General features: G+C 52.7%; 1 protein-coding gene across 1 annotated transcript; it reads right to left on the reverse strand.

Annotated features, from left to right (window-relative positions):
- Positions 1-563: 563 nt before the first annotated feature.
- Positions 564-27,142, reverse strand: SH3RF2 (SH3 domain containing ring finger 2). Its single transcript, XM_050312203.1, is given in 9 exon segments — positions 564-5,064; positions 5,957-6,321; positions 6,873-7,090; positions 7,197-7,367; positions 8,577-8,671; positions 12,864-13,187; positions 14,938-15,207; positions 26,307-26,392; positions 26,395-27,142. Coding segments are annotated over 9 exon segments (2,091 nt in total). The 5' UTR covers positions 26,678-27,142; the 3' UTR covers positions 564-4,785.
- Between the last annotated feature and the right edge of the window lie 107 nt (positions 27,143-27,249).

A 27,249-nucleotide genomic window follows, 5' to 3' on the forward strand; every position in this document is an offset into this window, starting at 1 on the left:
CTGAGGTGCTGATAGCACAGGTGAGGGCCACAGGGCATCACCCAGGGTCCCAATCCCCAGCTGTCCCTGTCCCCAGGGACTCACTTCTACAACAGAGTGAAGTGCTGTGCTCTCCTCTTGGCCAGAGGTTTCAAAGCACTTTGAAAAGAAAGAGTCAAGAAATGCTAAATATCATCATCCTGTTTACTTGTAGGTTCCTGCTGGGGGCAAAGAGCCTCAAAAGCAGCACTGGAGCTTGAGCTGGAACCTGGCCATGAGCAGGAGAGCAGAGCCTGCATTCCTGGGCTCGGAATCAGGTAAGTCCCCTCACCCAGGTAAACCCCCCCTCCCTCACCATCTGCTCCCGAGGGTGTGAAACCTGAAATAAGAAAGTGAGAATAAACATTCCTGGTTTGTTGGGTTTTTTTTTTTCATGCAAAAAGTTTTAATGGTGCCACAGCAGCCCCCATGGGCTCGTGAGCCTCACGCGGCGGGTGCCCAAAGCTTTCCCAAGCCCCGTGTTTCTCCCAGTTCCCTCCCCTGTTTCTCCCAGTGTCCCCCTGATGCCCTCCCCCAGTTCCCCCCAAGTGGTCCAGCTGTGCTGGCAGTGCCCTCACGCTGCCACTCCCTGCAGCTGCCGCCGTTTCCAGTGCATGAGGGGCCGGAACCCAGTTGGCCCCAATTAATTTAATTACCTACAGGCTACAGAGCTAAACATTAGTGCTATAAACTTAGATGAATAAACTTCTGAAAGCTTAAAATACCTTGAAACCTTTGCTTCTCGTTACAGAAATACAAAATAAATAGCTTGAGGATTAATACAAAACAGGAAACTAATATCTTCTTGTTTATTGACTTTTCTCCCAAATAGTACCTTAAGTTGAAAAAAATCTTTTTAAAAAATTAACTTCACTTCATGGAAAAAGTATTCAGCATCCCTGAATTTGTACAAGCGTCTCTGAACAATAAACTAAATGTATTTATTCCTTCTACCCATCACCAACTAAGCAAAGGTTATATATCCTACTATTTCTAAGATATATATGTAAAAATAGTCATTTCTGTTTTCTCACTGATAAGTGACCCAGTTGTAACATTTCATTGGAGCATTCCCTGGGCTTGGTGGAGAAAGAAGACAAATAAATTCCCTGCTTGGTCACACAGGGGATCAGGGAAGCTCCTTTTGTTGACCCCTTCTGCCTTTAAAACCTATTTTGGCTGGAACTTTGGTGTAAACAGATCTTTTCCCCCTTTAGTTACCCATACAGTCCTCACCAGCCTGACAGTGCAGTCTCTGATCCATCACCACTTCCCACTGGGAACAGGTATGAAGGGATCAGCCTGTGGAGCTCCCACGGACGTCACTGGTAAGTCCCCATCACTTCATGGATGGTTTGGGGTTCTAAACACTGATTTCATGAATATTTGGGAGTGTTACTTTTTAAACGGGGCAGGTACTGAGGCTTATGACAAAAAACCTGAAAAGCTGAAGTCTCGAGCTGTGATTGCACTTCAAACACATCACTGCACACATGAACTGCGATAACTGCTGGGCAGGGAGTGAGCAGGAGAGCAGTGTGCAGCGATGCTGCAGCCAGTCCAATTCTGCAGAATTCCTTGCAGAATTCCCTCCTGAGACTGCACATCATCCTTGTGGCACCTTTCTTGTGGCAGGTGGGCAGTGAGCCCACTCTGGGCCCAACGCTCCAGCCCCAGGATGGACTGGAAAGGGGGCTCCTCTCCATCCTCCTGTGTCTGAGACAAGATGTGCCCCCCTCCACACAGACGATGTGGAGAGAATTAGTGAATGCTATGTTTTCTTATCTCTGCTGCCTCTGCTCATGATTTATCAGGAAGCAGGACTGCAGCCCAGGTTTAGGGGCAGGTTGTGTGCTAAAGCACTCCCAGGGTTCTGCCAGGCTGGGCAGGCAATTAGAGCAGCTGATGAATGATCTGACTCAGACTCTAATTCATTAACCAATCGTAAGGAACGAGCAGATAGAAAATAAGCCCAATTGAAGAAGTTGGAGAGGTTCATTAATGGTCCCTCTGTCCCTGTGTACTGCTCTATGCTTTTCCCAGAGCTCCATTTCTGAGCTGTGCTGATGGACACGGTGCTCAGGGTGTTTGGAGCCTGGCTCAGCCTGTCTGGGTTGGCAGAGGATGGTGTATTTTCATTACAGAAATACATTTTGCCTTTCTGGTGCTGCTTCCTTGGTGCTGTGGCAGCACAGGAGGCTGCAGGCCTGGAGGGTCAGCAGGGCTGGGGATGGGACTGGTCCCTCTGTACCACTGGGAGCGCAGAGGAACGACATCCAGGGGGGAAAGAGGGCCCTCCTGGCCAATATGGGAAGGACAAAACAGGGTCCCAATGCTGATGTCTGACCTCTCTTCACTGGGGAAACAGGCTGAAGAGAGTCTGGAGGGTGGGAAGGCAGGAGGGAAGTTAAATATATATAAAAAGAACAGAAACCCTTGAAGAGCTCGCCCACCTTCATGAGAAGCTGCCACCCTCCTGCCAGCATGTGATGCCTCCCTTTCCATTGCTACAGTATTAAAAAAAATAAATATTGGATGACAGCAGCCTGAAGGCCCATGGTTTGGAACAGATCCTCAGGGAAGATGCAGTGTACTTCAGACTGCAGCCCAGAGCTCACACCAAGAATGTGAAGTTTGCTGATGTGCCAGGAGCACAGTGTGGTGATTCTGGTTGCAGAGTTAAGGGGGATGGGGTGATTCTTCCAGAACAGATGGTTTTGGTCCAGAGCACTTGGGGAATTGCTCCCTGATAGCTGATGCCTTCACCAGCGTGATTGGGTTTCTCCACATGGATAAGAACCAGTTTTTGGGCACTGCCTCACTTGGGGATCGTGATGGGTTAGCTCTGGATTAGCTCAGCAGGCTCTGCTTTAGCCTGGGCTTTTGGAAGAAAGAGGTCTGAGTTCTCATCCCTCTTTCTTGGAATGTTCACATTCCAAGTGACACAGTCCAGAAGCTCCCTCCTGGTGCTGCTGGGGAGGAGGTGAGGAGGACTAGGCAGTTCTGCTCAGTGGGCCGTGGCATGAAACCTGTGGGCAGGGCTGTCTGTGGGGACAGGAGTCTTATTAGGGCCTTTAGCTTAAAGTACGCCCTGTTTTCAGTTCTCTCTCCCTACATATTTTGAATATATTTAGGGCATTTATCACCATAGCATCACAGCTCTGAAATATCCTGTGTGTGAAACACAGGCATCCATCCCAAAATAGCTGCCTGCTCTTTTACCAAAGCGCCAATACCGAGTGGAATTCTGTTTATTTCTAAGTATGCCTGGGATACATGGATGTGTCTCGGTGATAAGAGCCAGCTGCTTTCTGGTTCAGCTTTAAAGGGATGAGAGTAGTCCTCAGCAGGGGACCAGCTTGTCTCCCCTGAGGCATTGAGCTGTCTCTGAGGTGGCATTGCTGAGTTGTGCTCACCTTCTCTGTTTGTGGCTGGTGCCACCTTTTACACCTGGGCACACACCGTGCTTTCAGCTTGTCAGGGTGTTTCTGCAGGAGCTAAGTCTGGAAGAGTGAAGGACCAGGGCTTGTGGCCTAGTGAATGATTTTTATCTGTTTGCTTAGTTCCAGGAGAAATTGTCCTTCCCTGAGGCCCAGGCCAGGGCTTTGGAGAGTTTCCATTGACCAGTGGAGTTCCTATCCTGGGTCTCTATGCAGGTAACTGAGGATGGGATTTCATGGCAGTTTTGGAGGGAGCACAGCTCCCACTGCCAGGAGAGGTGGCGGCCGGTGCCCGCAGCTGGGGTGGGAACTGCTGGTGGGTAAACCAGCAATGAAAACAAAGTATGAAACCCAACATCTGTTGTGCAGAGGTTTGCTGGAGAGCAGGCACAGCTGTGAGCCAGCACCACTCTCTGATTCTGCTGGCTTTCCTGGGATTCACAGGAGGATGCTTGGAATGGGGAAACTGGAGCTGGTGCTGCCATGGCAGAGGGTTGTCTGGGGCACGGGGAATGCTGAATTCTGCTTTCTGTTACACAGACGATGTTTCATGCATCTGAATGTAGACTGAAACCCATGAATCCCACTTAAGATATTTACAACAGCCACATCCGAGTGAGTGGGCAGTGGGAAGGGGATGGAGGGGCTCATGGGCAGGAGGTAGCTGACAGGTGATCAGAGGAAACCAAGCAATGAGGAGAAGCAAGATTCAGTGCCCTGACTGCAGAACTTGGGTGACTGCAGTGATGGCACTGCCCTTCCCACTGGCTCTTTCCTCTCCAAATCACCTTTTAGACTGTTCTGTGCTAAAATTCCTGGGCTAAAACCAAAGAGAAAAGCAAGCAAGCAACTACCCTAACAAAAAAATCTGAGTGGACCCCCCCAAAGGCAGCGTAAATCGTCAGCCAGGAGCTGATCGACTCTGATTTATGGTTTCTTTATCCTGAGACAGGCAGGTACCGACCCGCTGTTAGATCTCTGTGGGCTTCCTGCAGCCCTGAGAAGATCAAAACAAGTGTAACTCTTTCTGATACCCGCAGGCTTCCCTCCCCTCCCGCCGATCCTGCGGTGCCGTAGAGGCAGCGACACCGGGGAACGTCAGTCCTCGAGTCCCATCTCCCGGTGCTCGAGCATCCCTGGGGCAGGGGGGCTCCCTCGGGGCTCCCACAGCTCTGCAAGCCTCAGGTCCCGAGGGTGCCGCTGGTGCGGGGACACGGGAGCACCGTCCCCTCTCGCAGATGGGGAGCAGGGGAGGCTGTGCGGGGTCCGGGGTCCCGCGCAGGAGGGAGAGGAGCAGGTGGGGAGGAGGCAGGCGGGGGTTACCCGGTCAGTTTGCAGAGATGCTGCTGTAGCTCTTCTTGACCGGGAAGGTCAGCTGCCCCGAGAGGTCCAGCGACAGAGCCTTGGGGTGCAGTGCCCGGCGCGGGTGCAGGGGGCTGGAGCCGAGCCGGGGCGAGTAGAGCACCAGCAGCTCGGGGCCCAGGCCGGCTTCGGGCAGCAGCACCTCGGGCTCCGTCCTGGAGCGCTGCAGGCGCGGCGAGGGCTGCAGGCTGTGCCGCTTGGGCGGCGGAGGGCTGTGGTTCTGGAACCGCACCGTCTTCACTTGCTGCAGCGAGAAGGGGACCGGGGTCAGGTGGGAACATCATCCCCTCCTCCCACCCTCCCTGCTGTGCCCAGCCCTGCAGAACCGCGGGGGATGTGCCGAGGGGGTGGCTGGATCCTTCCTGGGGTATGGATGCCTGCGGAGAAGCCCAAGGTAATGTGTAGCCGATGGCAGGTGGAAGGGAGCCCCAGGGACGGGAAACCGAGGAGAGTCGGCTGAGTTACTGGGAGGGAAGGAGCAGGAGGCAGCACAGCATCGCGAGGGTGGGCAGCCTGTCCTGCCCTCAGAGACCCGCGGGTTCTCTCAGCTGATGCTGCGCTGCCTGAGAGCTCTGAGGCTGGCTGGGCTTGTGGAGTGACTTGGGCACCTCTCTGGGTGTCATGGGAAGAGGAAGCTTCACTGGGTCAATTTGCAGAATGATTTCACTTTTATGAAATTTCTCTCTGGCTGCCAGAGGGGAAAGAAATTCCCATTTCAAATAGGTCAGCCCAACTGACATGAGGGAGATGGGGCAGCTCTGCAAAGCTCTGCCTGACAAGACCTGACACCAGGTCTGTGACATTTGCTCATTCCCTCCCAAACTCTGGGAGACCTCGATGGGATTCTTTTCTCGATTTAAGACCTCAGAAAGATCTCAATATTTGCTTGTGACTGAACTTAGTGACAGAGACAAAGACCCTGCCTTTCTGTAGGGCTTTATCTGCATAGCAGTGTCAGCAACACAAATATCTGCTTTCTGAATGCAGGTGCCAATCCCAGTGATTTCTATTGGAACAAAACCTGGTGAGGATGGAGCAAAGCCCTCAGGGAGTTTGGCCCTGGTCAGTGTTGGCTGACACCTCTGGTTCCAAGGGGATGGGGGACCCTCTGGAGCACTGGGAAGCACTGGCCGTACCTTCTCGGCGCTGTTGCGGCTGGTTTCTGGTTTCACCAGGATGGACGGCGGGGCTGAGGCAGGCGGCTTTGGAGCTGCCTCACTCTTCATTGGAGGGTCTTTGGCATCCAGGATCACTGAGCTGCACACGGAGGGGGTCCGACTCTCCCCTCCCCTGATCACAAGCGCCGGTGAAGCCTCGTGGGAGAAGTTTAACCTTGTTGCCTCGTCTGTGCCGGCTCCGGGAGGGACGCTGTGTGACGGGGAGCTGATGTGTGGGTAAATCTGGAACTGCTGAAGTCGCCCCGCAGCCGCGGAAGGACGCCTGAGGGAGCCCGTGATCTGCACAGGGGTCCCCGCCTGCCCCGGCCTCTGCAGGGATCCGTCTGGGGAGCAAGGACCGATGGAAAAGGAAAGTCAGCAGGAATCCAAATGGCAGAGAGAGCGCAAAGGGGCAGAGTGAGCAGTGATCACAGCCCTGCACGAACAGCCACGTTCACGGGATGCTGTGGGGCCGTAGCTCCCAGGAACTGCCACGTGCCCACCCCTCAGGTGCCAGGACTGGCAGGCAGCAATTCGACCAATTTCGAGCCTAAACCCACAGACAGTGGCCCTTGCCAGGGCACAGCCTGCCTCCAGCTCTGCTGCCGGTGCTGGGAATGCACGACTTGGTTCCCCAAATACCCCTGGAAATGTATTTCAGAACAGTGTGTATGGGCTGACGATAAACCTTGCAGCCTCCTTGGAAAGAACGTAACCACTGAGCTCTGCATAAACCTTCGCAAGGAGTTTTTCCACGGTGAGTCAAACACCCTGGAATTCCCAAAGCAGCCAGAGCGGGGCCGAGCAGGGGTGTGGAACCATGAACCGCAGCAGCTGGTGTGGTTTGGGGGAAATGTGTCCACTCTCCCTCACAGAGCCCACCCCAAGCACTTACTCTTCCTGGCACTGCCGCGGCCGCGCCGCAGAGGTGCCGGTCCCACCGTGCTCCTCCCCGGCGAGGGGATAGGGATGGGCAGCAGCACCGGCTTCAGGGCTCTGCTTTGCCTCGGGCCGTTTTCGGAGATGCTCCCTTGGGAGGAGAGCGAGGAGGTCGACAGTGTCCATGAAGTGTACAGGGAAGGCATCTTTGAGTCAGAGAGACTGGATTTCCTGCTGGAAAAGGAAAAAAAGGGTGAGAGCTGCTGGGTGCCATCCTGCCTGGCGAAGGACCCCCCCTTCCCTCTTCAAGTGTTTTTGTTTCGTGTAAGAAAAAACAGACCTGAACAGGGGAGCAACATAGTTGCTGGGGAAGACTCCGACTCTGCCCGTGACGAGGGACATGCCTCTTAACCAGCCGTCGTGATCCTTCCCAAAGACACGGACCCCTTCTCCCTTCTGCAGCTCCAGCTCGTCTGGTCCATGAGGCACATAGGAGTGGAGAGCCACGCACCTGGGGAAAGAGGATGTGAGGGGAGGCAGAACTGCCACCGTGCAGGGTGGCTGGAGCATCCTGGAGCTCTGGGGTCTGACTGACCCATGTGGAACAGCAGCAAAAGAAAATGGTGTATATTTCAAAGGTTTCTCCTATTTGTTCTTTGAAGAACTTTGTCTCCAGTGTAACACGCTTAATTGCACTGTTGTGTTTTTTCTTTAAAGGGAATGTGATCTGCTCCCAAGTATCAATGAGTTACAGACCCGACATAGCAATTACTGGGTGCTATTTACAAAATAGAAACAACAGACTAGTTGTCTGGACAGTCAGGGGCTATCCCAGAACCTGCAGGGCCAGTCTGTGTGAGGGGCTGCTCCCCTGGGGACTGGCACAGCCCAGGTGCATCAGGGTGTTCTCATTCTGCAGAGGTGCATTGCTGTACAGGAGTCACCTCAAAGGGAGGGCCTGCAGGTGCTGGTCTGACACTGCAGGGCTGAAAAAGCAGCTGTGCAAACCAGGCAGCTGGTGGGACCCTCTAATACTTTCCTCATTCTGCAAATTATTTTAAATGTCTTAGGAGTTTTCCTGTCCTTGGCATTAGGTGTGTGCAGGAATCTTGGCTGACCTATGATGGTGTGTGTGGGTGCTGCTCGTGGGCACCAGTGTTCCCACAGCCTGGCTTGGCACTGGGGGTGCTGAGTGCTGGGTAAACAGCGTGTTGTGATGCTGTTGTTATTTTAGGTGCATTACTACAGCGCCAGGGTGGTAAATCTTGTCTCGAGGAAAACAAATCATCACAGCGTGTTATCCACAAATTTTAACTACTCTGGGAAAGTTTTCAAAAATTGGATCGTTCAAAACACCAGTGGCCGTGGAGGTTTTAAAAAAAATAAACAGAGGTACTTGAGGAGTGATTAGTTTCTTCACCCTTAAAAAAATTTAAGTGTATTGTTGACAAACAGGCAGAACTGTTTATCCATAAATACTGCAGTGAAGCAGTAAGAGGCAGGGATGGTTCACCTGCTGGGAAAAGAACAACTCAGCTGTGACAACAGGTCTCTGCCACCCCCTGCTAAGACCAGCCAGGTAGGTTCCTACATGGATCTGCATTTGGATCTGAGCTGCGCTCCGGTTTGCCTGCACCTCCTGGCTGGCAGAAGCAAGCTGGAAACTACAGGAAACTACACCCCCCCCTTCCCCCAGAAGTATTTCAGCCTCCTTACGTACAGGTAAGCCGGCACGTGGTGCTGCAGGTGGGGAAGGGTGACAATGGCTGCTGAGGGCCCCAGCGGTCCTGGCGCGGGGTAGTAAGAGGTGCTGACCTAGGGGAGAAAAAAAAGCAAAGAAAAGGAAGGTATTAATGTGGTCACCCAACCTTCAAAGAAACCATCAAAGACGTTTCAAGAAATAGAAGTTTGCAGCATTTGAACTAAAAAAAGTGAGAGGAAGACTAAGAATCCCAGAATCACTGGGGTTAGAAAAGACCTCCAAGATCATCGAGTCCAACCTCTGAGTGATCCCCACCTTGTCAATGACACCAGAGCACTGAATGACATGTCCAGTCATTTCTTGAACACTTCCAGGGATGGTGACTCCACCACCTCCCTGGGCAGCCCATTCCAATGCCTCACAACCCTTTCAGTGAAAAAATTCCTCCTAATGTCCAACCTGAACCCTCCTGGGGACAGCTTGAGGCCATTTCCTCTTGTCCTGTGCTATTTGCCTGGGAAAGAGTCCAATCCCCACCTGGCTACAGCCTCCTTTCAGGCAGTTGTAGAGAGTAATAAGGACTCCTTTTCCCCAGGGTGAGCCCCCCCAGCTCCCTCAGCTGCTTGACTCATGGTCCTTCCACATGAAGACACTTGCCAGGGCACAGCTCGGTTGGACTGATGGTGCTCATCCTGTCCTTTAAGAACAGAGCCTGTTGGGGCAGAAAAGCTGTGTGTGGGAAGGCTCTGGAAACAGTGACGGAACAGGATAACCTTAACCCAACACTGTGACTTCCAAGAGTCACATGTAAGCCCTAAACCTGTATCTGCTGCTAATTCCACAGATGGGAGATCCACTTGAGTGGGGAGACCCTCCCTCGCCTCTCCTTGTATGTGGTGTTCTCTCATCCCTCTTCACTTGGCTCTGAGCAACATGAGTGCCTTTGATCCGTTCAAGGTCTCCAGTGCTGCTTCAGGAACTAAAAGGTGTTTGGGAAAATGGCATTTCAAGCCCAGGCTTTGAACCAGGAGGAGACCTTCGTGTCTGCCAGGTGAGGACTGCTGTGATCACAGCTGTTTCACTTGTTTATTTAGCTCCAGCTGGAAGTATTGAACCCTAAAGTAACACAGTCCTTGCCCCAGTGATCTTTAATGACTATGATTAAAGACATTTACCAGGTCTGTGGTGTCCCAGGAGCCCCACAGGCCTGTGTGCATGATGGGCAGGGAGCAGCTGTTGGCCATGTGGGCAGAGACCCCTCGCTCAGGGTTGTGTGTGGCTGGGGTGAGCCTTTCCCCACTGTCCTTCTGCACCTGCAGAGCAGCACCAGCCACCACAATGTCCCCTCTGGGCTCTCGTAGGTATCTCTGGTGTTCCAGGGAGGAACTGCAGCCCCATTTTTGCTGCTGAGGTAATTGTACCTCACACGTGCTGTGCCAGAGCTGCTGTCACCTGCCAAGGGTCCCTGTCGTGCCGGTGAGGCCATGGGCAGTGTGCTGGGCTGTTCCCATGACCTGTCGCCCCTTGCCTTGAAGCTTGGGTGACACTCCCATGCTGAGAGGGTCTCTGAGGTGAGGTGTGAGCTGTTGGGTGTCCTCTACCTGCAGAATCCTGCTGACGGTCCAGACAGTACCCCCAAACCAGAACCTGCCTGTGTTTCCATTCTTCTTCTGAGATTGGTTTTGTGCTCCTTGTGCTCACTGGGCTCTGCAGGGAAGCCCAGGAAGGTCCCAGCTACTGAATCCCTGTGTCTGTGCTAACCAGGCCCACTCCAACTCGTCCCTTTGGCTTCTGCCTTTGCTCTTCTGGTTGCCAGTGGTGCTGGCAGCACAGCAGCCCTCGGGGTGGGGGTGATGAGAGAGCACTTGGTGCTGCTCCAGCCTCTCCACACAGGAGAGGCTGCAGTGTGGAGGGAGGATGGCAGTGGGTAGCCTGGCATCCTTGGGATGCTCTCCTGCTGAGCTGTCCCTTCTGCAGCACAAAATGTGCCCTGGGGTGAACTGCTGCCAGCAACAGCTGATTCCCATTGGGAATCCAGTGCTGGAAGGCAACAGCCATGGTGGTGGCCTGTCTGTGCTGGGCCACGGCTGGGCTGTGCTGTGTGGTGGCAGGAGCGTGGCTGCTGTGGGGGGAGCAGAGCTCCCAGCAAGGCAGGGCAGTGACAGCAGCGTCCCAGGCAGCGGGACGTCGCTGTGCTGGGATGCAGCCGCCAGTCGTGCTCTCCAGCAATGACCACAGGCTCTTTAATGATGCAAACTGGGGCTTTAATCTCGTGTTCATTTCGAATCTAATTTCTAGTGGTCAAGTCTGTAACGCGGTGCTGGAGCACTGGCTTGGCATGGACCTAGGGAAAAAGAAAAGTGACTCACCAGCTCCGGTGCTCTCCAGTAAATTAAGTTAATTAAAACACCCCATCAATTCCAGCTTCTGTCTCGGACCTGGAGTGGCAGGTCAGCTTCAAACCATCTCTGCATGCCTCATTTTCTAGTCCAGGCAGGGTCATACCAGGTGTTCATAAAGTGGATTGGAAACTATAATTCTACTTTAATAATTATCATAATCAAGATGTTTGAAATTTTGGGATTCAGAGTTTGTTTTTCCTGCATTGGAGAAAAATGACAGCCTTTTACTGTTTTTCCTGAAGGAACTATGTTGAAGTGTCTCCTTTTGGCTGGAAAGCCCCATGTTTCTCATCTCTGTGTTCCCCTCTGCCTAGGAGCAGCTGTCCTTTAGCCTCCTCAAAGCTGCCTTTTTGCAACGGAGAGGAAAAAAGACTCAATGAAATATTTTCCAGCCACGTATAACTGGTTTCAGCATTCGCTGTTGCTGATCTCCTGTAAGTACCTTGCGAGCCCTTGTAAGTACAAAGGGTTTAATTCCCTGCCTCTCCTGAAATCCCTCTCTTACTCCATCTCCCGTTCAAGTGTGTCACCAGTGTGATTTACCAGCGCTCCTGACACAGGCAAGTCCCTGCCGAGAGTGCCCGTGCGCTGCCTCGTGGGGAGGGAGGCCTTCCCCATCCCATCAGGGGGCCGTGGGAGGTCTCAGTGCTCTCCAGGATGTTGGGTCCTGCAAGTTCCACATCATTTAGCACACAGAAAAGCCAGAGGTACCGGAGGGCAGCCGTGGGGTTTATCAGCTCCCTTCACCGAGCGGCAAAGGGGGAGGAGCAGCAGCTCTCAGACAGACGTTCCCTGACCCAAGGACGGCCAGGTCCAGGGAATAAGCTCGGTTGTGACTGGGAAGAGATTCCCGCGGTGGAGCGGGCGGCAGCGCCCCGCTGCCCTCACCCCACAGCCGCTTGCGCAACAGGCACATGCACAGACACGGCGGCCACAGCCCTGCAAACTGGTTCTGGCTCCGTCTGAGCATGGCTTGGCACCGCCAAGGGGAAGGAAGAGCTGGCGGAGGAGGGCTGGGGCAGTGCCGGATATTCCCTTTTATGGGCTGAAATGAGTCCGAGTGCTCGGTGGTGGTGGGAGTGCCAGGCAGGTGGTGCTGGGGGGAGTCCGAGAGCCCCCAGCGCAGCCTCTCCTGCTTCGCTCCTCCAGCCGTGCGCTGTCGCTGCCTGTGCCCGGGTGCAGCCCCCCCCGGTCCCCTCGGCCTCTCAGGTACCCTCATAGTGCCCACCTGGGCTTGCAAAGGAATCTCAGCTTTGCAGCTCAGTCACTGCAGCCTAAACCCAGAGATGGAAAGGGAAAGCTGCATCCTGTGCAGCCTCAGGAACAGCATAGATTCCCTTTTCCCCCACAGACCTCTGGGAGCAACACTGCTGCTTGGAAACAAGGAAATCCCAACCCTTCTAAGGCCAAACCAAAATGTGTTCTTGCTTCTGCTGTTGGCAGTAGTTCAAACATTTTGGGTAAGATCCCATTGGGGGTGTGAGACGTGATACGGTTTCAATTGAGTTATGGAACTCTGTGAGGCTTCATTTCCCCTCCACAACCCAGTATCTCACATCCCAGCTCTTTGCAGGCTGGTGCTCAGTACAGAATGCCTGCTGGGTGTTACTGCCCAGATGTGAACTGCCAGGGCTGAGTGATGGCTTTATAAAATGTTGGAACAACTTTGAACATGAAAGATGGCACATAAATCTAAAGAAAGCCCTTTTTATCCCATTTCAGATGATCTGTGAAGATTCTGGATTCAGATCTTCAGTCAGAGCGGGAAGAAGGAATGAGACTCGTCTGCCTCCTAAAATAAAGAGCGGACATAGTCCCAAAGGTTGATCTACGTTTATATCTCAGTCCCCAAATCAGGATAGTCCCAGGTTTAGGATGCAGACTGGTGTTGCCACTGCCTTACCTGGACAGGGGTGCTGTAGGTGAACTCTGCTTTCTCGCTGCTCTGGGTGGCCACGGTGGGGTTGCTGGAGCTGATGAGCACAGGGGAGCTGATCTCCAGGGCTGGGCGCTCGGCGGGCGCGTGGACCATCCTGTTGAGGGTGTTGAGGGCTGTGGTGATGGAGAACTGCCGCAGGCTCTTCCTCCTGGAGTCGGGCACCTTGGGGAACGCCGGCGAATCCGCGCCCTTCGCCTTGGGAGACGCCGTTCGCAGGGATGCGCTTTTAAACTGAGGGGACCAGTGGGTTTTGGAGGTCTGCAGGAGCTGCCGGGCAGTGGTGTTGGGCTGCGGGAGACAAAGGGAGATGTGATGTGGTTTCAGAAGTTACACCTGGCATAGCCCCCAACTGCTGCGTTTCGCCTTTCCAGTGTGGCAGCAGAGCTGCAGGCAGGGTTCAGGTGACGTTACAGGCGATCTTTAAAACCTTGGGGCTCAGTCATTTTCCTCATCTGTTGCCAGTGACAAATCCTGGGTGTAAAATTCCTGATGCAAAGCTGAGAGCAAAATTAAATTGGTTTGAAAAACTTGTTGCTGAGGCAAGGGTTTATTGAGGCTGAGTGCTCCTCCTGATATGTTCCTTGTCCAAGGCTTTGGCTGGTAGAGGTGCAGGGAGAGCTGACTGGCTCTCTCACAGTGCTTAATAACACTAACTCTGAATTAGAGAGGACATTTGGATACATCTCCTTTTTCCAGCCTGTGTTGGCACACGTGGGTGCATCTTGCAGGAGGACACCTAAGCCCTGCAGCTGAAGGCAGGGCACGGGCTCGGAGAGGCCCTCACTGGTGGTGACTTTCCCAGCAGCATTAGATCCACCCAATTCCATCTCCCTCAGCCTGAACATTCATGGCTTGATGCTGCTTCCATTGAAAAAAATCCTGGCTTGTTAAGCATTGGGGTTAACGAGGGAGAGGCAGGCCCCAAGTTTGCATATGGGCAGCATTCACACAGTATTTCTTGGAAACTGCTGATCAGGGTGTTAATAGCAAAGGGCATGTGGTGACAGTGTTTTTCACCACGATGGGTGCCAGAGGAATTAATCATGATTTACTGCTGACACTAACGAATTGCAAAACTTGGAGATTCTCCCTCACTCGTGGGAGGCAACATGCCTGACGCCAGGGATGGACAGGGAGACTGAGGCAGGAGAGGTGCAGGTGGCTCCCAGGCTTTGTCATTTTACATCAGTTTTCACGTTTTCCCTCTCCAAACTAAGGTTTAAAGCCCACAGTGTGTGCATATGTACATGTGTGCCATGGCCATCCTGTCATTTCTGTGCGTAATAAAGCTCTAGCCTGAACTGGAAACATTCTTCTGCCTCTCCAAGTACCAGCAGATGTGAAAAAATGGGGCACAAACTGTGTGTCAGAGCCAGGAGAAGCCTCATGTCTCCCACAGCAGCCCTACCTCTGCCTTCTCCAGGATTAATTTCTAATTCCTTGGTGGCTCTATGTGTCCCTGACTAACTTGTGTCTGTTAACGCCAGACTTAAATAAGTCATTACTGAAGCAAAAACTATTTCATTAAATGAGAAACATTTTACAAAATCTATTAGAGCTTCAAATAAGGTGTTTTGCTCATGTCCTCCTATAGAACAGCCACAAAGCAGAGCTTGCTGTAATTATGGGCATTACAAGTATTAATTTTATTTCTAGGAATTGGTGCCGGTGCCATTTACACCCCGCATCTCAAGCTAAGCTGCACAACACAATTAATGTCTAGACCAGCACTAACAAAATGCTGTCAGGGAGCGGGTGGCTGGAAGGTCTCCAGAGCTGCAGCACTGGGAGCACTGGGAATGCTGCCTGTGATGCGCTGAGCTGGCCCTGGCTGAGCTGGGGGGCACCTGCATCCCTCTCTGGATGCCCCTCATCCCTCTGTGCGCCTGCGGGGCACTGGGGCATGTTGAACTGCTGGCAGCAGTGTCTGAGGGGGCTTGGGAACCTTCCTGGCACCCGCAGGAGCTCCCAAGGATCTGGGGAGCGGCAGAGCACTGTGTGCTCCAGGGAAGCCGTGTCCCGGTGCCGCGGGTGGTACCTTATGGAAGGTCAGGCTGTCCTTGTTTTCCGCCTTGTCCCGGCCCCGCAGGTCGAGGCTGTAGAGGGCCCTGCCGAGGGGCTGGGGCAGGGGCAGGTGCTTGATGACTTGCACGGAGCTGGCTGGGAAAACGCCGCTGATCCCGTTGACCTCCCCCAGGTACCAGTTCTCGTCCAGCTGCCGGAGCAGCACGATGATGTCTCCCTTGTTGAACCGCAGCTCCCCGGGGTTGTGCCCACGGTAGGTGTACAGGGCCCTGGCTCGTGGCACCTGGGGGGGAGAGAAACAGCCCCTGCAGTTCGTCTGACACAGATAGAATTCCCCAAAAGCATTTGTAATTACTGGGAAAAAAAAATTTAGAGGTCTAAGGCTTAAGCATGCGTTTATTGGGATTAACTACCCACATCCTTTCCTGATGGGTTTTACTAATGAAGACAAGCTCCCAAATACTTATGCTAAGTTTATATCAAGATGAAAAGCAGGCTGGACTTGTTTAAGAATATTAAGAAACAGTTAAGGCCTTAAACTAGTCTTCCCATGGGATCTTACTGCCTGCTATAAGGTCTCCTCCTATACAATGTCTATTTTAATAACCCAAGTATTTCTATTTTAATAACCCAAGTATTTCTATTTTAGAAGGGCTGGAGGTCGCAGCCATCATCCAACTGACCTGGTGGCTGTCACCTGCCAGGAGAACACAGCAGAGCAAGGTGAGTGCAGGTTGTGCTCTCACATACTTCTCTCACCCTTTAACATGTGTAACTGTGGGTTTATTTCAGCCTTTACCAGGGTTACAGGAAGGGGTGGCTTAATGTTATCGTTGCTGCAGTGTAATATGAGAAAGAGGAGATACACCAAAACCAGAAGATGAGAGAACTTTACCATTTTGACTCTCACCAAAATAAAATTACAAAGTTCCTTTAAAACAGCCACTGTGCTGAGCCCTGTCTGTACCAGAACACTCTGGTGGAGCTCCCATCCACCCTGCAGCGATGGGTCCCTGGCACAGTGCAGTCCTCAATTTTAAGGGATAACCCAAATACTGAGCTCCATTTCTGGCCTCCAAGCTGGTGGCACAGATGTGGGAGCTCTGTGCTGAGAAAAGGGGAAGCCAGGATTGTCCCCAGCTCTAGAGCCTTGATAAGCTTTAACCAGAGGTGCTGGTGCCTGGACAGGGACAAGAGGCTTTTCAGCTGCTTCTGTGCTGGTCTCTACAGGTCTGGATTGTCCTTCTCCTTTCTTTAGAGGCTGCCAAGTGCTGTGGTCTGCTGAGTAGGGCTCTGCCCTGCAGTTTCTCCAAGCCACAGTCACCCCATCCCACCAATCTCACGGGAGATGGCACTTCTGTATCAGCGACACTTTCCGGCTTTTCCTGCCTTTTACTGTGGATTTTCCCAAATCCACCCATGTCAGTGCCCAAAGCTCAGGCAGGACTCCCGTAGAGCTCCCTCAGCCACTTTTGAGAGGTCAGGAAGGTGGAAGAGAGAAATTCAACATTAGTTTCTTGAAGCGTGGAAAAGGTTGAATTTCCCATGGAGATCGTTTAGGTTTTGGGAAGAGGACATCTTCCAGCATTCCCAAACACTGATGCTTGGTAGGAAAAAAGAACCAAGAAGAGAAAAATTTCATGTACTGCTTTTACTTCAAAGCCTTTGAAAGGGGAAGCAATTAGCTTAATGTTTAGTTCTAATTAACTCATCCTGCCTGTTAATTTGTGCTCATAGTAAACACATGTGCTCGGCTCAGGGACACTGAGAAAAGAAAATGGGGAAAGTGCAGCTCATGCCAGCTTTGTTCTCCATCAGATCTGAGCTCCTTTGGGAAACAGGGACTGTGTCCATGTCATGGAAGCTCCCTGCAAACACACACCTGGATGTATGTGCTTTCCTGTGAGAAAAACAGACTATGGTGATGGAAGACACAGGTGGGCAGTTCTCCTTCAGAGCCACTCAGGGACAGACTTGCTGGTGTTACACAAGGATGAGGAGCACAGACCTTGGGTTTGCCTCAGGAGCGACCAGAAAGCAAACAGGGCTCTTGCAAAGTGTGAGAACAGGGCTTGGGAAGGAGCAGCACCAGCAACCGGGATGCGAGGGAATGGCAGGATACAGCAAAACATTAAAGGCAGCAAGAACGAGTTATGGAAATATATTAAAAATAAGAGAAACTCTGAAATGAAATGCATGCCTGATGCTAAGTGGGAGCAGGGAGCAAACAATGCGGTGCTCAGAGTCTGGAATATTCTTTCTTCAGCAAGAAAAGGATGAGACAGGAGGGCAGACTGGGATACATAACCAAAAAAACAGGTGTGTTTGTGGCCTGTGGCTGGCTGACACCACTTGGATGGATGGGCTCTTTCTTCCTCTAACCACACTCACAACCTTCATTTCTTCGCCTCCTCTTTCATCCTTTCCTCCCACTTTCGTGCCCTTTCACATCTCCCAGTCTCAAGTCAGATTTTTCTAAAGTCTGTTATTTTTGCCTTTTTTTTTTTTTTTAGCATTTTGTTTGGCTGTTCAAATACTGAACCAAAAATATCCCACTGATTTCCCAACTTTATTTAGGATATAAACCAAGCCTTTATCTACCCACAGGGAGAAACTAATGTGGTTTTTACTGTACAGGCCCATCACAAAATAAAGCTGCAAGCTGAAGATTTCAGAAAGATGTGCACCTGGGTCACTGGTTTTTAATATGTTCATAGGAAGCAGGAAAGACAAAAAAGAACACCAGACCCACCCTGTGGCAGCCACAGCGCTGGGGCTGGGGTTGGGCAGCAGAACCCCCACGGCCCATCGCTCTCCTGCAGCCGCAGATCTCATCTGATCCGATCCCTGTCTCAGCTTGGGCAGGTTTCTGTCCACTCCTGGGTGTCCCAGATCCTCTCCAAGGCATCTGTTTTGCCTTGTTTAAAGTAGGTTAATTGCAAAGCAGAAACTGGGGTGCTAATTAACCTGGCGATAAAGACAAGGAGTGCCTGGAGGTGGCTCGCTCCGGGCTGAGGGCAGAAGGAGAGGCTTTCCTGGACCAGGACATGATCCTTGGTGCAGGGGCCAAAGGAGGGAGTTTTGTGGAGTTTTCTCCTGTTAGCATGTCCAGTTGCTTTTTGTTAATCCCAGGCAGCAAATGTTAATTCAAATGATTTATTTAGCAGGGTGGTAGTGGCAGCAAAATGTTCAGCCAAATATTGCACACACTGGTTGGTCCCTAATGTGAGCTTGGCATCTGTCTGAACATCCCTGTGGGAAAACACTGGGAGCAGCTCTGTGAAAAACTCAGCTAAAGGTTTCTGATAATTTGGGTAGAGTTTTGCTGTCCAATAGCAGAGAGGGAGAAACTAGAGATGAGAAACCCATTTCGTGGGTGGTTGTAACTTTTTTCAACTCTGCCTCATTTTTTCTGTTTTTTCCCCTCTGTTTTCTCCTCCATCACACCTGAGTGAGACAGGACCCTGTCCCTGCCAGGCACAGGAGGTACTTCAGGCCAAGTCCCAGGAAGAGAGCGCAGCAGGGAACATCAGGTGTGGAACCAGAACCCCCCCCTCCAGCAGAACCACAACAGCAGCACTGTCTCTGGGTGAGATGCTTTTCTCTCCTTGGCCACTCCACCAGCAGGGATGGTCATGGCAGATGCACCTCAATGCTCTTCCCCCATTCTCAGTGGATTTGAGGCCAATAAGGGAGAAAAGATTTTTTTTTTTCGCTATTTTTGGCATTTGGCAGCAGGCTGTGCCAGGGCAGCCATCCAATGCCTGACTCTCCCTCCGCACAAAACAGAGCAGCAGATTAAAAATATGTACATGTGTGTGAGGAAGCAATTCAGGGCATCTTTTCCTAGTGGAGAAATGCACTCTGTAATGATCTGAAAAGAGCTGGTTATAACTGCTTGCACTGGCAGGAGGGGATTCTTGTAAGACCCTGTACTCAGAGCATGGGAATCGACAAAAAGGAGGAGAAGCAGTGTGTGAGGCTGGCTGGAGAGCGAGTCACCAGGAGCAAAGCCAGGAGCTCAGAGAAGAGGATAGGCTGCTGATGGAAGCTGGGAACACCTGTAAACCTTGTCCCAGGCAACTCCCTTTAAAACCAAGGAACAGCATGGCCCTGCTGTGACACCAGCTCTGCCGGAGGAGACTGAGCCACAACCTGGATAACCCAGGGGATCGTGAGGCTGAGGCCATGAATGTCCCTGCACTGGCATCCACTCACTCCTGCACCCACTTCCAAGCACGGCTCTGTGAGATACAGCTGGAGACGTTGGATGGGATCCTCCTGTGTCCCAGATGCTCCGACTTCACCAGCCTCCCCAGCTGTGCGGATGGACATGTAGGATGAGGGGCATGTGAATCCTTGGAACAGCTCATTGCTATGGATGTCCAGGAGTGCTTCCTTCTGATTTACTGCTGTGGCTGATGCAGTTGGACCCAGCCCCCCAAACCCCAGTGGGCGCCCTACTGACTCCAGCAGTGGGGGCAGACCCATGGGTCTGGGAATGCTGTTGGCAGACGGATTGGGAATGGCCTCAGATAGGCTTGGACCTGCACCTTGGTATTTCTCCAGCTCTGATTTTCCTAATCCTGTGCAGGGAATGCCTTGGAGTGGCTCCTTGTTCTGCTCCATCCTGTCCCTTGAAGGCACTTGAAGGCAGCCCGCTGCCCCAGGCCCTCTCTCTCCTCCCCCTCCAGAGGAATGTCTCTGCAGTAAATCCCCAGGGACTGATCCCAATCTGTTGGAGAAGAAGGAGGCCATACTTGTTCCCTTGTTCTTCCCGAGGGCCTCCGGCAGGAGACCCAACAACACCAAATGTTTCACCCAGGGGCAGGCAATGACTCCAGGACAGATCTGAGGGCACAACCCAGGCCACACTCCTGATGAGCTGTGACTTACACACGAGAGACAGGAATTATCCACATGCTGCTGCCAAAGGAAACGGACATGCTGGCTCTTCATAGAGATGATCAATAACATCTCTGTCCATTCTGATTCCCGAGAGCCACCTCCAGCATCCTGCCTCTGACTGCCTGCATCTCCATGGGATGAATGAGTCCCATTGCCTGTTCTGTGTGCTCAGCTAGCACAGTTCAGGGCTCTGCAGGATCCAGGTGGATGAAAAGAGCTATTTGAATGTAAATTAATTGCCATTACAATTCTGTTTTTCTGCATTTCGGCAGAGGAGATAACTTCAGCCTTGTCACAGAGAACAAAACCTTCAAAAGTGAACTTGTCATTTCAATCTCTTCATATAATTATATTCTGAGGATTCAGGCAGTTGGGTGGTTTCTCCATTATTTCTCCCCTGAGGAGGATTGTTCCCATCTTCCAAGCACATGCAGGCTGTGTGCACCAGAGAGAACAAAGCCAGTCCCTCCTGCTTAGGTCAGCCCTGGAGCTCACCAGATCTTCCTAATTCCCTCCTGAGCCTGCTGGAACACGAGGCCAGCGCTGGCCATGGCTAACAGTGGTGACCACCTGCCCCTGAGCTGACTGGTCATCATGGGAGGATGCTGAAGATGTGAATTGTATGGATTTAGGTGGTTTTGTGCTGCTCCAGCTGCAGGGGCAACGGTAGAGGGACTGGGAGCACTTACCCCTTGCTAACTCACAGCCCTGTGATGCCACCACATCAAGGTTCATGTCACTTCTGAAAGTGGCCATTGTAGTTCTGGCTTTGTAATGCAAAGGTGACATGAAGAATGAGGAAAACGATTAAAGAAAACCCAGAGCAGCTTCTCTCACGGAGCGGCTGAGGGATGCTGAGGTACAACTGCCGGTGTACAGCTGCACTGGGAGTGCCTGGCCACGTGTCAGTGACATCCCCATACTGCCCAGGAGGCCAGAGCTGATCAGGCTTTGCTTTGCCTGTGTGAAACACTGGAGAGATTCAGGTGGGCAGGAGAAGTGCCCAGGTGCATGCAGGGCAAGAGCTGGACTTGAGCAGGGCTTTGCTTGTGGATGCTAACGGAGCTGCAGGGGGAGCAGGGATGGGTCTGTGAGAGGAAGGAGGGGACACCAGCAGGGCACGGCAAGGGGATGCTGGGGACTGGGGCTCAGCATGTTCAAGCTGCAGTGTCTGCATGAAACCCTTTCACGCCTCTTCCCTGGCTGCTGCCGTATCAGATGTGTCTCTGCTGCCGTCAGCAGTCCCGGGCAGTGGTTCAGTTGTGTGTCATGGGTTTAAGCCGCACGGAAAACAAACTGTGTCAGCCCTCAGCGTGCCCAGTCTTGATGCTCTGCCTCAGCACTGCTGTTCTCAGAAGTGGCTGTTTACTGTGCAGGGAGGAAACCTGCATCCCTCTCCCTCCTCCTCCTGCTGCTCCTGAGCCCTCTCCCTGCCAGTTCAGTGCCCTCCCTGTGCTGGGAAAGGGAGTGCTGATGTGGCTCCTCAGCCAGCACTGCCAGCCCTGGGCAGCACAGCCACCTCTGCCCATGGGCACCGGGCCCAGGCACTCTGCAAGCTAAGGCAGTGCTGCCAGCAGGGAGGGCCTTCACCTGTCTCAGGACACCTGCTACATCCAGCCTAGCACACTGCAGAGCTGCATGGGAATCTGCCTCCTCTTCTCCCTTCCCTCCAGAGGGAACATGACAAACTCAGGCCAGTGACTGACTCCATGGACCCTGGGACAATAGCCGGTGACCAGCAGGGAAGCTGTGGGAAGAGCAGGACTCAGACTTTGAGGCTCCTGGCTGACCACGGCACTGTGCAGGTGAGCTCGTGGAGGAGCCCTGCTGTGCTATTCCTGACTCGCCATCTGAGCCTGACTCATTGCCTTGGAAACAAATTAAAACACTTTTATGTGTTTGCAGCTTGGTACCTAATTTTGTAAAACCAGGGAAACTGGCTCCTGCTGTTGGCCATGGAGGTCCTTTGGCTTTCCACCGCCTCTGGTACCACCCAGGAGTGCCCTACGCCTGGACTGTTGCACACACAGCTTTTGGGGGTGGTGTTGTCCACCAGTCTATATTGAGGTGACCCCACTCTCTTTGCAGTAGATAAAAGTGCTAAAACTACATGCAAAGGGACAAAAGACACACACCAGTTTCCTGCACCAGGTGCCACCAGAACTGCAGGAGCAGCTCCTTGTTCTGTTAGAAAGAGACAAATGTGATGGTGGAGGAGAGTTGGGACAAGCCCTTTCTCCAGAAAGGCCATAAGGCCACACAGAATTCTGTAGCCAAATGAAGTGTCTCCGTGTCCAGCTGAGCGGCCCCATGGTGCAGGCCTGCCACCCCCAGCAGCTGTGGGGCAAGAGGATGCTCCCTGTCTCTGGCATGAAAGGAGCCAGCACCACCCCCCCAGACAGAGCTGGGCCTGGACAGCATCCCCGGGTTTGTGAGGTCCCTGCAGTGGTTGTCCAGCTCAAGGGGATGTGACACGTTTTAAGGTCATTTCCGTGACTGCATGGGAACTGCTGGGGGTTTTGGGAGGGTGAGGAGGTGGGGGTTGGCTGAGTGAGTGGGCCAGGAAATGCGTTTGCCTCCGGTGGGTGCAAATATGGAGGTTGCTTTGAAGATGACTTCAAGAAGCTCCAGCAATCCAAGTGCTGTCTGTCAAATCCAGAAAGGAGTTGGAGATGATTCTGGAGGAGAAGAAAATACCAAGATGCAGGTGCTATCTATAGACGTCCGTGTGAAGGTGGGACGTTGGAGTGCAGAGTATTTTTATCCCAATAGAGGTGTTATCTGTCTATCTCCCATAAAATGCTGGAGGGGGGTGTTAAGCACTCAGTTCATGCAAAGATAGAATAGCCCAAGTCACAGTTAAATCTGCGTGGTCCGTGTTTTCCCAAGGCAAGCTGTCATACTTGGAATTTTTCTCCTCTAGCTCACTGTCCCATGTTTGTTGCATGACAAAAGTTCAGCGCCCAAGTAGCTGTTTAGTGGCCTGGATGGAGTTTTGCCGTGTGCAGGGCGCAGTTGGGTCATCCACCCCATCAGAGATGGTTCCTGCACACCTCAGCACACACGGTCTGCTCGCTGGCCGGCGGCAGAGCCGCGCTCAGCTCCCGGTGGGGCTGCAGCGGCTGAGGAGGAGCCTCAGCACAAGCCTTAACCACACCTGGCACATGCCAGGGGCGGTTCCTAAGAGTTCAAAGGCTTCAGCGTGGCTTATTTACGCATACACCTCCCAGCAGATCCTTTTATTCTTAAATTCCAGACAGTTTATTATGTGGAGATCCTGAAAATCCGAAACCTTCTCCTCTCTGCATTGATGTTAAAGATCTGAAGGCCTGGCCCGAGGTGCCGGGAGCAGCTGTGGGGAGGTGCTGGGGGCTTGGGGCAGTGCCAGGGGCTCAGGCTGGGGGCTTGGGCAGTGCTAGGGGGTCGGTGCCAAGGGACCAGGGTAGCACTGCCCGAGTGGCTGCTCCAAGAAGGCAGTGCAGGACCCAGCACAGCCGGGCTGTGGATACACACGGCCGGGCCCACGTGCCCAAACCCAGCACGTGCCCACCCCACGGTAGCTCCTAGGAAGTGGATTCAAAAGGGATTTAAATGCCAGCAAATAAATAGCTTGTGATGGGCTGTAATTAGAAAATTCCCTGGTTTTTAACAACTGGCTCTGGGAAATTCCTGGCTAAAAACAGAGTGCTGTGTTTGTGCTAATCCAGCAGCCCCGTGGGGGCCTGCTCACTCTTCCTGCTCAGAATGAGAGGAGCTCTTGGCTTGCTGGGTAACAAGGGATTTATATTACTTTTTGCCTTCATGGATGCTTATGGGGATGAAGAGCAAAGAGCTGGCAAGGAAACATCTCTGCTGAGAGAGAAACTTTGATCAAACTTGTGATTTTCTCAGCTCCAGGGAGTAAAGGAAGTTTATTTATAGAACAGCCTTGATAAAAACAAACCCCAGCCCATATCCCATGTTGGATGGCAGCTCTGGCTGCAGTACAACGTGGGGCATGTCAATTGTGTTTGCTTTGTAGCACAAGGTGTTGGACAGCATTAAGGGTAACTAACAGCCCTTGCAGACGAGGGCAGTCTGTTTTTGGGGAGCACACAACCTTCCACTGCAGTAGAACACAGACACTGCAATTCCAAGTACCTGGGGGAGCACTGTGGTAGGGTGAGCAGGACTGCACAGTAGCTGCTCTCACTGTGCAGTCTCACTGCAGATTCCTGACAAAAAGCATCTACTCTGAGGTTCACACCATCTGGAGGCCTCTGCTTACCCAGATTCCGATTCCTTCAGGTGAATACCCTGGAACTCAAGCACTCCATGGTGTAGCGTGATGGCAAGTCACCCTCATCAGTGTCTGGTCTTTGCACTTCACAGGCAAACGTGTCCCTGCTGTGACCAGGTGCCAGCACAGGGGAGGCTCCAAATCCACTAACATCCCACTGGAGCACCCAAGTAACGGCTGGTCCCGAATGCAGGTATTTAAAACCACCAAAACCAAAACGTGACTAATACATTGCATTCTTCACCTTGCAGCTGAGGATTACAAAGTGTTTTATAATTAAGTAACTAATTAAGTCTAAGAGCATTTCAGTGTAATGTGTTTTATGTCCCTTCCCAGAGAGGCACAGGAGCTCAGAGGGCTGTCCCAGTGCCAGGGAGCTGGCTGCAGCCACTGCTACCCCATCGTTTGCTGTCTCTGCTGATTCCCAGGAGTCTGGTCCTAAAACTCATCTTGAAAACTTTTGGGAGCTGCAGATTGATGGATGTTGATATTATATATCAGCAGCAAGTTCCTACCTGTCCTGAGAACCAGTAAAAAACCCATGAAACAAGTGAGAGAAAAGAAAGCTAGACAAGCGATTTTGTGCTTTTTATCCAGGGGAGTCCAGTTGGAAAAACTACAACCTCCTTGACAGCTGGAATGTCAGCCTGGGATAGCAGTGACTGAAACCTGTCGCTGTTGGATGGTTCGTACCTTGCACGAACGGCACCAGCAGCTCCTGCAACTTCCCTGGAGAGCTGGTGGATCCCAGCAAGGGTGTTGCTGCTGCAGCAGCCCTGGGGATGGAGCAGGGTCCCCACAGTCAGAGCAGTGCCCCTGCAGATGGAGCAGGGCCCCCACGGTCAGAGCAGTGCCCCTGCGGATGGAGCAGGGTCCCCACAGTCAGAGCAGTGTCCCTGCGGATGGAGCAGGGTCCCCACGTGGGGGGCTCCTGCTGATCTGTGGGCAGCCCAAGGAGCACTCCGCCCTCCCACCTGGCCCCCAGGCACCTCCTGTTGCTGCAGCAGAACGCTCTGGGCTGGACCATGTTGCCCTCCCACCCCTACCCCCCTACCCCTGGCTGTGCTGTGGCCAGGCAGCACTCCTGGGAAAGGGACCTGGAGCCCACAGCTCAGAGCTGCACTGCCACACGGTCCAGTGGGAACACCTGAGAGAGGAGCTCTGGAGGGATGACGGGTTTTGGGGTGCGATCCATCGGCGCCACAGAGATTTCCTGGGATAGGCGTTCCAGCTCGTGGCCACAGGACACAGAGCCTCCCCCAGCAACACCCGCACATGTGCACGGCTCCAGAACACCAAGGACACCACGGTGCAGAGGAGGACACCTGTCCTGTGCCTGCCTGGACATTTACAGCTCTGTGGTCCTGACCAGTGCTCTGGGACACAACAGCCCTTTCAGCTGAGATTTTGTCATGAAAAGGTTTGTAGACACATTGTACAGAAGAATAGTTCAGGTGGGAAAAATGGAAGCCCAGGAATATAATGCAGGAAAGGTGAAAAACCACAAGTCTCTACCCCAAATTCCATGTGAGCTAAGCTCCTTTAACAGGTCTGATATCATGTCCTCATTATTCAAGAAAAGCTTTTGTACTGTTAAAGAAAATGACAGAAAGAAGTTTGAATTTTAAAATTAGCCTAGTAACTCATCCCTAGGTACAGTCAGTGAGTGCGTCAAGTTTAGCATTTTTAGCTAGTGAACCTCCAAGTACTTTGGCAGGAACAGCAGCATCACTGGGCAGGCTCCTTCCCTTCCAATGCGGGGGAAACTGAGGTGCAGTGACGGGAAGTACTTTCTCCACCACCAACAGTTACAGCTCTGCAATTACGGACTTAATTGCTATCAGTCAAAAACAGTGTATTGCCCGAAAGTCAAAGCACCTGAAATGCCCTCAAAAGCCAGGAAGCACCTGAAAACTCCGTGGAAAAACAGCTGCTAGGAAGTTTTTGTAAGGATAAAGGCGCACTGGCTTTGTCTCAGCCTGGTAGTCAATTCAATTCCTGCTTGAATTGAATTGATTCCTGAACTTGAAACAGTCAAATATCACACGGAAACAGCAGCCAGACTTGCAAACAAAACACTCGCTCTCACTTCAAGCCTCTGCAGTGCTGCTAACAAGGAAGGTTCCTGGCTCTGGGCACACAGCAGGAACCTTTCTATGCTCACAGACAGAGTAAAGAACATTGACCTTCCTTACCCCTTCCATGTGGATCCTGGGATTGGTCGCCAGCCGGTGCTGATGCAGCTGCAGCCCCCTGGGGATTCTCCTGATGGAGGCGGGGAAGACAGGACCCCTGACCTCTGGATTGAGCCAAACCTGGTGACGTTTTGTCCACACCTGACTCCATCCAGGAGGCGAATGAGGAGCAGGTTGGATGGGAGCTGGTCGATGCTGCACAGGACGAGGGTCCTGCACTCAGGGCACCGGAGCTCCTTCTGGGATTTCAGGATCCTTTGCAGACAGGGCTTGCAGAAGGTGTGCTGGCACGGCAGCACCTTTGCCGTGGCGTCGAGCTTTTCAAAGCACACAGGACACTCCAACAGGTCAAGGAGAACCAAGTCGTCCATCTTCAGTGCAGAGCTCCGTCAGGAGCGGAGCTGGAGCCATCCACACCCCACATCCACTGGAGCCGGCTGAGATGCCTCCCTGTGCCTGCAAGAACCAGATCCTGGGCTCCAGCAGCTATCCTGCTCGGAGGGCGAGGGAGGAGGGAGCGAGGAGCAGAGCTCCACTGCTGGAGTGTGTAACGCAGCCACCTACATCGCAGAGCTGTGCCTCACCAGCCAATCTGCAAACTCACACGCTGCGCTCGCATCCCAGTTTGAAGTGAGTCACTTGTGACTCAGTTGGTGCGAGGGGACGGGTCCGGGGTGGTGCCGAGGGCAGGAGCCCCAGGTCGTGCTCCCCGGGCAGAAGGTCCCGGAGCAGGGATGGGGAGCTGCAGCAGGCCGGGCACGCTCCCCTGACGCCGTGTGCAGGGCTGGCTGCAGAGCTCCTGCTCTGCGCATCAGAACTGACACGGCGGTAAAAAATTCACCAGCTCAGGAGATGAGAGTCCCCGATAAACATCAGACCGGACCTGTTTATGCTCGGCTCTGGCTGCTCGCCGCCGCTCGCTGCGCACATCCCTCGCACACCT

This window comes from Myiozetetes cayanensis, unplaced genomic scaffold, assembly GCF_022539395.1.
Source record: "Myiozetetes cayanensis isolate MyiCay16 unplaced genomic scaffold, myiCay2020 scf17, whole genome shotgun sequence".
Classification (NCBI taxonomy): domain Eukaryota; kingdom Metazoa; phylum Chordata; class Aves; order Passeriformes; family Tyrannidae; genus Myiozetetes; species Myiozetetes cayanensis.